This window comes from Musca domestica, unplaced genomic scaffold, assembly GCF_030504385.1.
Source record: "Musca domestica strain aabys unplaced genomic scaffold, Musca_domestica.polishedcontigs.V.1.1 1, whole genome shotgun sequence".
Taxonomy (NCBI): Eukaryota; Metazoa; Arthropoda; class Insecta; order Diptera; family Muscidae; genus Musca; species Musca domestica.
In genome coordinates, this window is record NW_026712114.1 from 30,791,242 (window position 1) to 30,806,045 (window position 14,804).

Genomic DNA, 14,804 nt, shown 5'->3' on the forward strand with positions numbered 1-14,804 from the left:
AGTGTCGATTACCTCAAGCAAGTGTTTAGCACGAAATGGGCCAAAATATCGCAGAGCAACATTCGGGCAGCGTGTGACGGTTTCATTGACCATTTGAAGGCCATATTTCGTGCCAAACTTGACCAATTCGAACAAATCTAAACTTATTCTAAAATGTGATGTTATTCCGACATTTTTTGCTTACATTCAATAAAATTTAAAAATTATCGCGTTTGACTTTGTTGCAGGTTTTTTAGCTCGCCCTGTATTTATTGATAAATAAACTTTACTTCTCGTTCTAACTTAACATTACAAAAAAAAAAAAAAAAAAAAAAAAAAAAAAAAAAAAAAAAATTGAAACCAAAATTGTCAGAATTTCAAAATTTTTCATTCCATTCTCTATCAGCTATGTCTATAGTTTGCGGATTTTGCAATTTTCTCAGCTCTTTTGTTCAGTTATTTATTGCACTAATATGGAATGGAATTTTTGCATTTGCATTGCAACTATTTAAATTTTCCATTGTCCTGCTATTGACATTCGTACTTGGTTGTGTCGTATTTTTAATGGTAAGTTACAAGTCCTCTATGCGCTGACGGAGAGGAAACAATTTGAAATGATTTTAATTTTCAGTTCGATGGCGCATCAATTTCATTTGATCAATGGGGAAATGCCATTTCATCGATCAGACGTTTGAGTGATAATCTCATTGAAAGGCAGCGTCGAAGTGATAGTGTGGCTCCAGCTACCCCGATCGCAGTCTCATCACAAATTTCCTCTGAATCGAATAAAGCCAGCGAAGAGTTATAGCTGTAAAGTTACGTGTGTTGGGTGTAAAATATGGTAATAACTCTTGTCCTGAGTGACCCCTTAACACAGATTCACAATTAAAGAAGTAATTGCCCTAAAAATTGTCCTTTTGAATCAAGGTTTATAGTTTGGTCGATTCCGTAAATATCTATTCTACGATTTAAGAGTCTATGACAAAATGTATTTCAAAAATCACGTTTACAACTTAAATGCTTTTTGAAATATATTTTTAAAAATCCAAGTCTATAACATTGATGGTCCATGAATATAAGGAAACGAAATAGACCTGTAGTTCCCTTTGAATATCTTCATTGAATTACATTCTGAGTCGATTTATGTCTGTCTGTCCATGTAATTTTTGTAAACTTTTTAAACAAAGTACAGGTCGCATTAATTGTCTGATTGAGATGAAATTGTCCACAAATCATTTGTTTAGCCCAAGGACGAAACCGGACTGATAATGGGTTAAGATTTGAATATGGCTGTAGTGCCGTAAGTATTGCGGGCCAAATGCGTAAGATAAGTCCGAATCAAATTAATTTTAGCACACATTACCAAGTTAAGTCCAAAAGTATGTCTGGCTATTTTGGTGAATATCGGTTCAGATTTAGATATAGCTCCCACATACATTTTCGTCCGTTTTTAATTCTATTGTGAGCCATACGTGTAATATTCGTCTAAATGGAATGGATTTTGGCACATCCGTATTCGAATTCAGTCCGGAAGCAATCACTTCAAATTTGGCGAAAATCGGTTCAGTTTCAGCTATAGCTCTCATACATATATGTTTCATTCGATTTGGGGTATATATACATTCGTAATATGCATACCACAACATAGATATTTGAAACAAGGTATACCCCAGAAATACTTCTGTTAAATTTCATCGAGATCGGCTCAAATTTAAATATAGCTGCCATACACGGGTTGAGATAAAAAAAAACTGCAACAAAGTCAAACCCCATAATTTTTACCTTTTTTTTAATTTTTTTTTTAATGAAAGCAAAAAAGTTCGGATTAGCATTAAATTTTAGAAAAAGTTTAGATTTTTTTCGAATTGGTCACCTTTGGCACGAATTATGGCCAATGAAACCGTCACACGCTTGCCGAATGTTGCTCTGGGGTATTTTGACCCATTCCCACCGAAGCACTTGCCAAAATATTACAGACACAATAGTCCAACGGATTGGTATCCGGAGATTTTGGTGGACATTGTGCGCTGGAAATGAAGCGTGGAATCTCATTTTGTAACCATTCTTGGGTGGCGCGTGCTGAGTGCGATGGTGCTGAGTCCTCTTGGAATGTCCAAGGTCTGCGGCCAAAATGTTTGCGTGCCCAAGGCTTTAATACATCCTCCAGAATATTTTCGCGATAATATTCGGCATTTATTCTGATGCCTCGGTCGATTAATACGAGCGGAGAGCGAACATCGACTGTTACCAAGTAAACACGATAATTTTGTTTGCTTACAAACCGCTGGACAAAGAATGTTTTCTCATCGGAGAAAACCAAATTCGGCAGTTCACCACTTTCGGCCAAGCGAAACCACTCTTTAGCTCTTTTGAGTATATTTCCGTTTTGTTGCGCTGTAAGTTCTTGCACTTTTTGGAATTTCAATGGCTTTACCCCGAGCTCATTTTTCCATATTTGCCGAATGGAATATTGCGATATGTTCAGATTACGAGACCTTTTTTCGATCAAGTCGCCTCTTTACTTTTCGAACCATGCTGGTGTTCCTGTTTTCTTCCGTCCACTTCCTTGACGTGGGCTACGCTAGCCAGTATTACGATAACGAGCGATGGTGCAAGACACGAAAGATTTATTCACATTTAAATATTCTGGAGTGCTCGCTCTAACGATATCCACTTGCGGTTTTCTATTCAAATATAAATGTAGCTATGTATGTCCGTCCGTCCATCAGTCCATGCTAATTTGTAATCACGATACAGGTCGCAATTGTGGCCTGATCCTCACGAAATTGAAAATGGAGGTTGGGTTAGGGTCAGAATAGAAGCCTACTGTTTTTGGAGACGAACCAAAAACATTTCCTGATTTAGCAGTTGCTCTATTGGCCACAATTATATACCAATCGACGTGGAAGTTTGCATGAAGTTAGTGTTCAGGGCTGAGCAAAAGTTAGCCAATTTGGATAATAATCGGACAATATTAAGCAGGTAAAATAAACCATAACTTGTGTGACACAAAATACGAAAATTTCCACTAAACCGCAAATATTTTTAATCCCGGCTAAATTATAAAAAATTTAAAGGTTACCTCGGACCATTACAGTGATTCTAATAGCCAAGATATCGGATATAACCATTGGGTTATATTTAGCTGGAAAATGAACCACAGCTTCAGTGTGAAATTATTTTGAATACCTAAAAACACGAAGGGCTCTATGACATTATATCAAAAATGAAATTTTCCAAGATGGATTTCGACAAAAGGGTCGGCCCCGCATCATGCCATAGCCATCCATAGCCTCCTCAATTTTGGTTACTTTTCGATGAAAATTTTCAAAAGGCCGATGTACTTGTCAACTTTTTTTAGTTCTATTTTGATAATCCGGGCGGGGTCGTCTTTATGATACCCACTTTGCTAATTTAGTAGAGCTCCACATAACAATTAAAAGTTTTTATGGGAGAATTTAATCATACATGCTATGATTATAATTATAATTTAAAGTTCAAAGGACTAAATATGCCGAAGCATTTGTATCTTTTAAATTCGGACTCGTATTGCCCATTTGGTGCAAAATTAATTTGAAATCAGACAAAGATATATATGGGAGCTATATCCAAATCTGAACCGATCTCGATAAAATTTGCCAAAGATATTTATGAGCTGTATTGGATATATTTCCCTGAATATCGTTGTTACGGAGTGCATATTACGGCTGTGGGTAACAAATACAACAAACCGGATGAGCAATATATATGGGAGCTATATCTAAATTTTTACCGATCTTCACCAAATTTGGCATGCTAGCTTCTTAACTCAATTCGGTCGCATGTACCAAATTCCAAACCATTTGGGCAAAAATTAGACGTTTGGTGTACAATAAAAGGTAAATCGGACGAAGTTATATATGGGAGCAATATCCAAATCTGAACCGATCTCGATAAAATTTAGCAAAGGTATTTCTGAGCTGAATTTGATATATTTCCCCGAATATTATTGTTACAGAGTGCATATTACGGCTGCGGAGGACAAAAATAACAAATCAGATGAACAATATATATAGGTGCTATAGCTATATCCGAACCGATTTCGATCAAATTTGGCATACTTATTTTCAGGCCTAATTTGGTTGTATGTGCAAAATTCCATACTATTCGGGCCGATATTACACGTTTGGTGCACAATAAAAGGCAAATCGGACGAAGATATATATGGGAGCTATATCTAAATTTTTACCGATTATCTCCAATTTCAATAGGGTTCGTCCTTGGGCCAAACAAATGTTTTTTGGAAAATTTCATCTCAATCGGATAATAAATGCGACCTGCATTTTGTTCACAAGAATACATGGACAGATGGACGGACGGACTGACATGCATAAAGCAGCTCAAAAAGTATTTCTATGGAGATCCTCAAAAGTAGCTATGGGTCTATCTCGCTTCCTTCTTCATGTTACAAACAAATGCACAAAGATATAATACCCTTACCACTATGTGGTGTAGGGTATAACAAATGCACAAAGACATAATAACCTAACCACTATGTGGTGTAGGGTATAAATATCTTTGAAAATCTCAATTTATATCTCGGATGACCATTGAAGAAGTTTTCTTTTTAACAATCCACGTCTTTGGTCTTTACAAAAAATAATTTTGAAAATGACTTAAACGTTTTATAGTCCGTGGATAGACATAGAAACATAGAAAGTCCTTGGAGAAAACATTTTAAATAATCCACGTCTATAAATCAAGTTTTCAGTCACCCTGTAAAATTCACAATTATTTTCTTGGTGATAGATTTGAAATTGAGATTCTTTGCGGTATACATTTATTGCCTATTTGTTCTCTTTAAAAAATAAATATTCATGCTCTAATCATTTCTATTACTTTATTTAACATTAAACAATTGCCGAAAAAGTACTTCCTCAATGTTTAAAAGAATTATCAAATATTTAAAATCCTGGAGGTGGAGTTGGAATTTCGGGGGTTGTCGTTGGAAATCCAGTATATTCAGTAGTGTATCCCAGCTGGTCTTGAGGGTTCGGGTGCGGATGTTGTTGAGGGTGTTACAAAACCACCACCAGCCAAACAGGCATCCAAAGCAGCATAGAGTGCGGTTGTCTCCTTGACATAGGCATCGGCACAGGTGTCGGTACAGTTTTGTTGTTGATAAGCAATTACCTGATATCTACTGTTGACATATTGCCATCTATTTTTGGACAAGGTTTGAATGTCATAAGAGGTGGTGACGACGGAACCAGCCTATGGTTGTTGGTTGGAGAGAAAATACGGACAAATTAAAATTTAATTTCAAATTTTTGGACTGCTCTCTCTCTCCTTCCGGACTTACCGATTCGTTGTAGCACTCAAAGAAATCAAGGGAAGATTCCTTTTGGGAACATGCCTGGTATAGGGCACAAATTCCACCAGCTTGCTGAGTGACTGTGTCACGATCGCCAGCAACTTCATCCTCAACGGCCTTGGTGGCATTGCTGGCTGTATCCAAACACTGGGTATAGGCAGCTTCGTATTTGTTGGTGGCCTCGTTAATTTGTGGTAAATAAACCGAAAAACATTGGACATTGCGTGGCGAATTTGCCTCCATGGAACGGCTCGATTTCAAAATGGTATTGGCCAAATTTCTTTCGACCAATGGCGCAATATTCATGGAAAGAGCCCCATTGGAGGCAATCGCCACAAGCAATACACTTAATATCCACATTTCCCGGTTTTTTGTTAAGGTTTCGAAATTATTTCGTTTCGTTAGAATGGTAGTCGTGCAACTGATTTTTTCGAATCAAAAAACTTTCGTTTTATACGAAACAATAGAGTAGTTCAGCAATGTATTGGCATACATTCTTATCTGGGGTTTTTTGTTTTTGCTTTCGTAAGAAATTAATTCACAAAGTGAGAATAGTATCACAAACCTTGTATAAGACTCTGAGCACCACAAAAATCCCTATCTTTTTTCCAAAGAAGTATATTTACGATGTCTTAGCCGATAGATCCAGATAATATTGCCATTCTTTTATCAATTAATACATTGAATGGCCTAAACAAAAATATAACATCATATTGGTATATTGTATTGTTGTATGTATACCTTCATGTCCTATTTCATTCCCCTTTGGTATAGAAATATGGGCAGTGCTTAGAAAGTGAATGAAAAAAAGAAAATCCCCTTCTTAAAATATTTTTGATGACTAGGTTATTGATGTTTTGCATTCATCAGAGGCTTTATTGCAGAAATACATTTTTTTTAATTAAGACCAACTAAGACCTTTATTTATTGAGTTCTTAGTGCTAGAATGTCGTTGTAGAATAACAAATTTTTATATTGAGGAGCACTGATTTTCATGGAATAAAAATGTCATGAGAAATTAAAAAGGTGTATTTAATTTCCGGCTATATATGTATACCAACTTCAGACAGCTGTCATTTCTAAGCCACTCGTCCGACAGCTGTGAAAAGTATTCCAGTGGCAGCTCATTATATTGCTTACAAGCGTACAAAAGCATTTTGGTGACAATTTTCCAGAAAAAAAGTTTTTTGTGATGGAATGTTGTGATTTCTTTATATTTGACTGAAAACCCACAAGTGGCTATCTTTAGAGCACTCCAGCACTTAAATGTGAATAAATCTTTTTTGTCTCATACCATCGCTCGTTACCGTGATACAATTTAGCGTAGTCCGACGTCAAGGAAGTGGACGGAAGAAAACAGCAACATCAGCAGAATTGGTTCCAAAAGTAAAGAAGCGACTTGATCGAAACCCGCCGAAAAATGGCTAGTGAGCATGACATATCGCAATATTCCATTCGGTAAATATTGAAAAATGAGCTCGTGGTAAAACCATTAAAATTCCAAAAAGTACAAGAACTTACACCGCAACAGAAACAAAATAGACTCAAAGTAGCTAAAGAGTTGCTTCGCTTGGCCGAAAGTGGTGAACTGCCAAATTTGGTTTCCTCCGACGAGAAAACATTCGTTGTCCAGCAGTTTGTAAACAAACAAAATTATCGTGTTTCCTTGCCAAAGAGGTCAGCTGAACTCAAGCGCCGGCCATGGTGATGGTGTGGGCCGCCATAACAGCCGATGTTCGCTCTCCGCTCGTATTAAACGACCGTGGCATCGAAATAAATGCCGAATATTATCGCGAAATTATTCTGGAGGATGTATTAAAGCCTTGCGCACGCAAACATTTTGGCCGGAGAACTTGGAAATTCCAACAGGACTCAGCACCATCGCACTGACTATGCGCCACCTAAGAATGGTTACAAGATGGGGTTCCTCGCTTTATTTCCAGCGCTCAATGTTTACCAAAATCTCCGCATAACAATCCGTTGGACTATGGTGTCTGGAGTATTTTAAAAAGCAAGGTTGGCATTAAAAAATACCAAATTGTCGATGACCTCAAGCAAGCGCTTCGCCGGGAATGTGCCAAAATACCGCAGAGCAACATTCGGACAGCGTGTGACTTTTTCATTGGCCGTTTGAAGGCCATAATTTGTGCCAAAGGTGGCCAATTCGAACTAATCTAAACTTATTCTAAAATTTGATGATATTTCCGACATTTTTCGCTTTCATTAAATTTTTTATTTCACCCTGTATTTGATGTACCTAGCATGGTATATACCTCCTACACAACAATTTAATTGAGGATACGATTATTATGGGGAACTATGTTCTGTTCCTGGCATTTTCACGCGTTTGTAGCGAAGCGCACCGGGGGTTCAGCTAGTTCTTTATAAAAATTCTTTAAAAAATCCATGTTGGGATTATCCTTTATAAAAATTCTTTAAAAAGACCATGTTTATAGTTGGGATTGTCATTTATAAAAATTCTTTAAAAATCGCATGTTTATAGTTGGTATTATCCTTTATAAAAATTCTTTAAAAAATCCAAGTTTTTAGTTGGGATTATCCTTTATAAAAATTCTTTAAAAAACCCACGTTTATAGTTGGGATTATCCTTATAAAAAATTCTTTAAAAAATCTATGTTTATAGTTGGTATAATCCTTTAGGAAAATTCTTTAAAAAACCCACGTTTATAGTTAGGATTGTCCTTTATTAAATTAAAAAAACAACAACGTATATACGTGTGATTATCACTTTTAAAAAATTCTTTAAAAAATCCAAGTTTATAGTTGGGATTATCCTTTATAAAATTCTTAAAAAACAACGTTTATAGTTGGGATAATCCTTTATAAAAATTCTTTAAAAAATCCATGTTTATAGTTGGGATTATCCTTTATAAAAATTCTTTGAAAATCCACGTTTGTAGTTGGGATTATCCTTTATAAAATTTTTTTAAAAAACCCACGTTTATAGTTGGGATTATCCTTTATAAAATTCTTAAAAAAACAACGTTTATAGTTGGGATTATCCTTTATAAAATTCTTTAAAAAATCCAAGTTTATAGTTGGGATTATCCTTTATAAAAATTCTTTAAAAATCCACGTTTGTAGTTCGGATTATCCTTTATAAAAATTCTTTAAAAATCCACGTTTGTAGTTCGGATTATCCTTTATAAAAATTCTTTAAAAAACCCACGTTCATAGTTGCTTTCATTAAATTTTTTATTTCACCCTGTATTTGATGTACCTAGCATGGTATATACCTCCTACACAACAATTTAATTGAGAATACGATTATTATGGGGAAAAATGTTCTGTTCTGTTCCTGGCATTTTCACGCGTTTGTAGCGAAGCGCACCGGGGGTTCAGCTAGTTCTTTATAAAAATTCTTTAAAAAATCCATGTTGTGATTATCCTTTATAAAAATTCTTCAAAAAGCCCAAGTTTATAGTTGGGATTATCCTTTATAAAAATTCTTTAAAAATCGCATGTTTATAGTTGGTATTATCCTTTATAAAAATTCTTTAAAAAATCTAAGTTTATAGTTGCGATTATCCCTTTTAAAAATTCTTTAAAAATCCAAGTTTATTTTTGGGATTATCCTTTATAAAAATTCTTTAAAAAACCCACGTTTATAGTTTGGATTATCCTTTTAAAAAATTCTTTAAAAAATCCAAGTTTATAGTTGGGATTATCCTTTATAAAAATTCTTTAAAAATCCACGTTTGTAGTTGGGATTATCCTTTATAAAATTTTTTTAAAAAACCCACGTATATAGTTGGGATTATCCTTTATAAAATTCTTTAAAAAATCCACGTTTATAGTTGGGTTTATCCTTTATAAAAATTCTTTAATAATCCACGTTTATAGTTGGGATTATCGTTTATTAAATTAAAAAAAAAACAACGTATATACGTGTGATTATCACTTTTAAAAATTCTTTAAAAAAATCCACCTTTATAGTTGGGATTATTCTTTATAAATTTTTTTTTAAAAAGTCCACGTTTATAGTTGCGATTATCCCTTTTGAAAATTCTTTAAAAAACCCACGTTTATAGTTGGGATTATCCTTTATATAAATTCTTTAAAAAATCTATGTTTATAGTTGGTATAATCCTTTAAAAAAATTCTTTAAAAATCCACGTTTATAGTTGGGATAAGCCTTTATAATAGTTCTTTAAAAATCCAGGTTTATAATAAACCTTTATAAAAATTCTTTAAGGAGCCCACAGTTATACTTACTATAGTCCGTTATAAAAATTTATTAAAAATCCACGTTAACAATTCGGTTAAATTCTCGGAATTCTCGTGTATATTCGGAAATTCGTGTATATTCGGAATTGTACTTTAGGAAAAATATTAAAAAAAAATCCATTATCTTTTATAGTTAGGAAATGCCTTGTTTATAGTTGGGATAGTTCTTTAGAAAAAATCATAAAAATAATTCCCGTTTATAGTGCGGATATTTATTGTATAACTATAATTCTGCCTCAAATATTCATCTGCAAAAAAATAAACGTCTTTAAAAGACCTCACTTAACATCCCAAATTATTGTGCTTAATATTCGTGTGTACGTACTTATTTGACATAATGCCGAATATTACCTTTAAAAAACCCATTGAAATTGGTGTGCCTGCCCTCTACAGAGACGTATGACAAGCCATGAGATAACGGCCTATTCCATGACGCAATATGTCAACAAAATACCTAACCTAACTTATTATTGGCTGTTTAACAATAACAACAACAGCTCTAATATGAGTTAGACCAAAAGACTATTACCAAAGTAAATATGTACACAATACGTACGTATGTCGAGGTGTATTACCAGTCATTTCGGAAGTTTAAAATGTATTGCATAATTTGCGTTCATCGGCATTACCCTAAGTACACAAACACATTTGGATGAAATATCATCCATAAACACGATCTGTTGTTTTGTTTGTTCAATGTTATGTGATGTTCCAAGCGTTGATTTTATTAAGTTTGGGCGGATGTTGACGCCGTGTTCCAAGATTAAATAGAATGCTTTTGTTGTTGCTATTGTTATTGGTAAAAAAAAAAAACACCACACACAGGCAGACATTATGAAGCCAAACTATTAATGAGGCTCAAACACAATATTTTCGGTTTTTTTTTGCCAAAGAATGAGAGTTGTGAAAAAATTACAAGTTTATCGTGGGAAAATATTATTGTACGACAGAATTCAATTTTTTCACTTATTGCAGGTGAAAACCAGCAGATTATTAAAGTAGAGCTAAAACAGGCACATGTATCGGAGTCTTAAAAGTTTCCATGGCAAAGTAACTCTAAAAATAAGAGCAAAATTCCCCCTGCACCACATTTTTTGAAATATTCGGATAAAGATATATGAGAATCCTTACATTTAAGGTACATAGAGTCTTCAGCAATACCATAGAGAACAATACGAGGATTAGTTACTTAATGGATCTGTTTGAATCATTATACCCTGCAATAAAATGTGTTGGGGGCATTATAAGTTTGATTGGGCCAAAAATTATGTATAGATTTTGTAGTATTTTGTGATTTTTTTTATTTTTTCATATTTTTTATCGCATGCGATTTTTTATACCCTACATCACAATGTGTTGGGTGTATTATAATTTTGATTGGGCCAGAATTTATGTAACACCTCGAAATATTGGTTTCCCATATAGGAAAGTATATATGGATCTTCCTAGCTCGCCGAGCTGAGTCGATCTAGCTATGTATGTCCGTCCGTCCGTCTGTCCGTCTGTCCATGTTAATTTGTAATCACACTACAGGTCGCAATTATGGCCTGAAATTTTGCACGAAGGTGGGGTTTGGGTCAGAATAGAACCCTATTACTTTTGGAGATGATCGCCAAATGTTTAGGGGTTGAAATGGACCAAACACTGAAAAAATGTCGGATTTTGCAGTAGCTATACAGGTCGCAATTATAGACCAATCGACGCGGAATTTCGCATGTAGCTAGAGTTTTTATAATATTTAGCGGTTAAAATAGACCATATCTTTGTGTTGAAAAAATTCAAAATTTTTCATTAAACCGCGAATATTTTAAATCTCGGCGAAATCACAAAGCCATGACAAGGTTACTTCTGATCTTTACATTGATGTTAACATCCAACAAATCGGATATATAGCAAAATATGTGCGATATATATGTCTATCAAAGAAGACATGCTTGAAAGATCTCTTATATGTCGATAACGGCTGAACTGATTTCGACAGTTCTCATTAATTCAGAATGGCCTCTTGGCAGAAAACAAAAAACGTCTAAAAAATCGCATAAAAATATCTCTCTAAAGACGAAAATATTGATTTTCTAAAATTTTCTCATATTTTTTCAATTTTGTCATATTTTCATTTTGAATTAAACATTTGGTAATATTTCTACAGCTAACAAAACTAAGTAGTTAGGATATCAGGATATCATATACAGATCGCATTTATGGCCCGATCCGTACGAAATTTTGCATGGGTATAAGATGAGGGTCAGAATAGAAGCCTACTCTTTTTGGAGATGATCGCTATATATTTAGGGGTTGAAATGGACCAAAAAAACTGCAAAATTGTCAGCAGGTCGTAATTATCGCCCGACCCTCACGCACATTTGAATGGGGGTTACCGGACATTGCAAAAACCAAGCAGTTTTGGATGGCCATCTAAAAATATTCAATGTGCGAAATAGTCTGCCAACTTTTGTAGACAAAATACGAAAATGTCCATTCCAGTGACTTTATGGAGAATTCACAAATACAGGAAAGACGCACTTCTGACTATTTCGTTAACGCTGATTTCGTTGAAAAATATAGTCAAATGTCTGTATCTAATATAGATTTACGTGCAACATCTACCAATAAATTGGAAATGAGCAAATTAGCTCAAGTTGCTATTATTCGAAAATTAGAGAACGAAACCTGATGGTTTTATTTTATTATTTGTCACAATATCTTGTGGAATTCATTCGAGTATCTCGCCTATATAAACTGTATCACTTATTATAGTGTTGTAGGGTATTCAACGGTCGGCCACGCTCGACTGTAGCCTTTGCTTACTTGTTTTCAATTAGACTTATAATATTGAAGTATTCATTTTGTAATATTTTATCACCTTACAACACAGGTTGGGGTTATTATATACAGATTGCAATTATCGTCCGATCCTCACGACAATTTTTATAAGGGTAGGGTTAGGCTCAGAAGGGATAGGGCTATTGTTTTCAAATATGTCCGCAATACATTTAGGGGTTGAAATGGATCAACAACTAAAATGTTTCTGATTTTGCAGCCGTTAAAAAGGTCACATAGAAACCAGAGGACACGAAATCTCACATGAAGTTAGAATTTAGGACAACGGGTAGAATGGACCAATACTTTTGTGTGAAAAAATACCAAACAATACCGAAATACACGAAAGGCGGTCTTCTGGCTTTTTATACCCTCCACCATACAATGGAGAGTATATTAACTTTGTCATTCCGTTTGTAACTCCTCGAAATACTCATGTCAGACTCAACAAAGTATGTATATTCTTGATTTAGCGATGTCCGTCTGTCTGTCTGTCCGCCTGTCTGTCTGTTGTAATCACGCTATCTTTCGAACAAATTGAGATAGAAGACTAAAATTTTGCACACATGTTTATTTTCCAGTAGGCAGGTTAAGATCGTAAATGGGTCATGTAGGTCCACGTTTTTATATAGCCCCCATATAACGGTACCTCCGATATTCGCTATTTTGATGATTTTAGCGACATTATTAACCGGAATCGTTTCAAATTTGGTATTTGAAGTTCGTAATGGATACTACAGCCTATGACAGAAAATTGTCTGAGCAGGTCCACGTTTTCGTATAGCCCCCATATAACGGTATCTCCCAATATTCGCTATTTTGATGATTTTAGCGTCATTATTCACCGGCATTGTTTCAAATTACGTATTTAGAGTTCGTAATTGAAACTACGGTCTGTGTCTATGCAGGTCGAGGTCTTTGTATAGGCCCCACATGTCAGTACCTCCCTATATTCGGTATATTGACGAGTTTAGGTACAATACCCACCAAAATAGTTTTAGATGTCGTATTTGAAGTTCGTAATGGATACTACAGCCTGTGACAGAAAATTGTCTATGCTGGTCCAGGTCTTCGCATAGCTCCGATATAACGGTACCTCCCTATACACGATATTTTGATGATTTTAGCTACATTATTCACCGTTTATTTCTAATTTCGAATTGGAATATGGTAATGGCTTCTAACAAACAATGCCTATGTAGGTCCACGTCTTATAGACCCCAATATAACGGCTATAATCGTTATTTTTAAAATTTTAACAGATTTTTTTAAGGATTTTATTTTTTGAAAGTTTCCAAATTCGTTCCAAATGGGAGGCTTTGCACAAAATATTTCTTCGGTCCAAGGTCGAATCCGTTTGAAATTGGAGATAACCGGTCAAAATTTTGATATAGCTCCCACATATATCTTCGCCCGATTTACGTTTTATAGTGCCAAGAAACAAGTGCGTCAAATTTGGTTGAAAATTGTTCAGATATAGCTATAGCCCCCATGTATATTTTTCAATCGATTTGTTATTTTTGTCCTCTACATCCGTAATCTGCACTCCGTAACAACGGTATTCGGAGAAATATATCAAATACAGCTCAGAAATACTTTTGCTAAATTTTATCGAGATCGGTTCAGATTTGGATATAGATCCCATGTATATCTTCAACCGATTTCGTGTTAATTGTGCACCAAATAGCCAATATCAGTCCAAATGTGCTGAATTTTGTCACATCCAATCAAATTCAGTCTAAAAGCAAGTACATAAAATTTAGTTGTAATCAGTTCAGATATAGGTATAGCTCCCATATATATGTTTCATCCGGTTTGGGGTTTGAGGTCCCTCACATGCGTAATATGTACTCCACAAGAGTGATATTTGGTACCGGACATTAGATACTGCTCGAAAATACCTCTGCCAAACTTTATCAAGATCGGTTCAGGTTTGGATATAGCTACCATATATATCTTCAACCGATTTCGGGTTAATTGTGCACCAAATGCCAAATATCAGTTCGAATGACCTGAATTTTGGCACATCGAATTGAATTCAGTCTAGAAGAAATTGAATTAAATTTGGTGAAAATCGGTTCAAATATAGCTATAGCTCCCATATATATGTTTTATCCGATTTGGGTTTTATGTCCCTCACATTCGTAATATGTATTCGATAATAATGACATTTGGTACCAGATATCTCAAAAAGCTCGAAAATAACTCTGCCCAATTTTATAAAGATACTAGCTGACCCGGTCCGCGTTGCCGGCCCGTACTTTTAGTCTTTAATGCATAATAAATCACACATCTGACTTATGTAAGCGGCACAATTTTGATTATAAGTAATGACTGCATTATAATGTCTCCAATTTTGATTATAAGTAATGACTCCATGACTAAATAGAAATAAATATTCATG

At 34.8% G+C, this 14,804-nt stretch overlaps 1 protein-coding gene and 1 long non-coding RNA gene across 2 annotated transcripts; one reads left to right on the forward strand and one right to left on the reverse strand.

Moving 5' to 3' along the window:
- Positions 1-339: 339 nt before the first annotated feature.
- Positions 340-1,072, forward strand: LOC131804106 (uncharacterized). Its single transcript, XR_009342901.1, has 2 exons — positions 340-546; positions 611-1,072. It is a non-coding gene; the product is annotated as an uncharacterized LOC131804106 (long non-coding RNA).
- Positions 1,073-4,841: 3,769 nt separating this feature from the next.
- Positions 4,842-5,768, reverse strand: LOC131804128 (uncharacterized). Its single transcript, XM_059126544.1, has 2 exons — positions 5,321-5,768; positions 4,842-5,232 (listed from the first exon to the last, which is right to left on the reverse strand). Exons 1-2 carry the CDS (start codon positions 5,690-5,692, stop codon positions 4,981-4,983), a joined length of 624 nt encoding a protein of 207 aa, XP_058982527.1. The 5' UTR covers positions 5,693-5,768; the 3' UTR covers positions 4,842-4,980.
- Between the last annotated feature and the right edge of the window lie 9,036 nt (positions 5,769-14,804).

Coding starts and splice junctions, on each gene's coding strand:
- LOC131804128 (XM_059126544.1), bottom strand. CDS start 5,692: ATGTGGATATTAAGTGTATTGCTTGTGGCGATTGCCTCCAATGGGGCT. Junction 5,233..5,320: donor TTGAGTGCTACAACGAATCG/GTAAGTCCGGAA, acceptor CAACAACCATAG/GCTGGTTCCGTCGTCACCAC.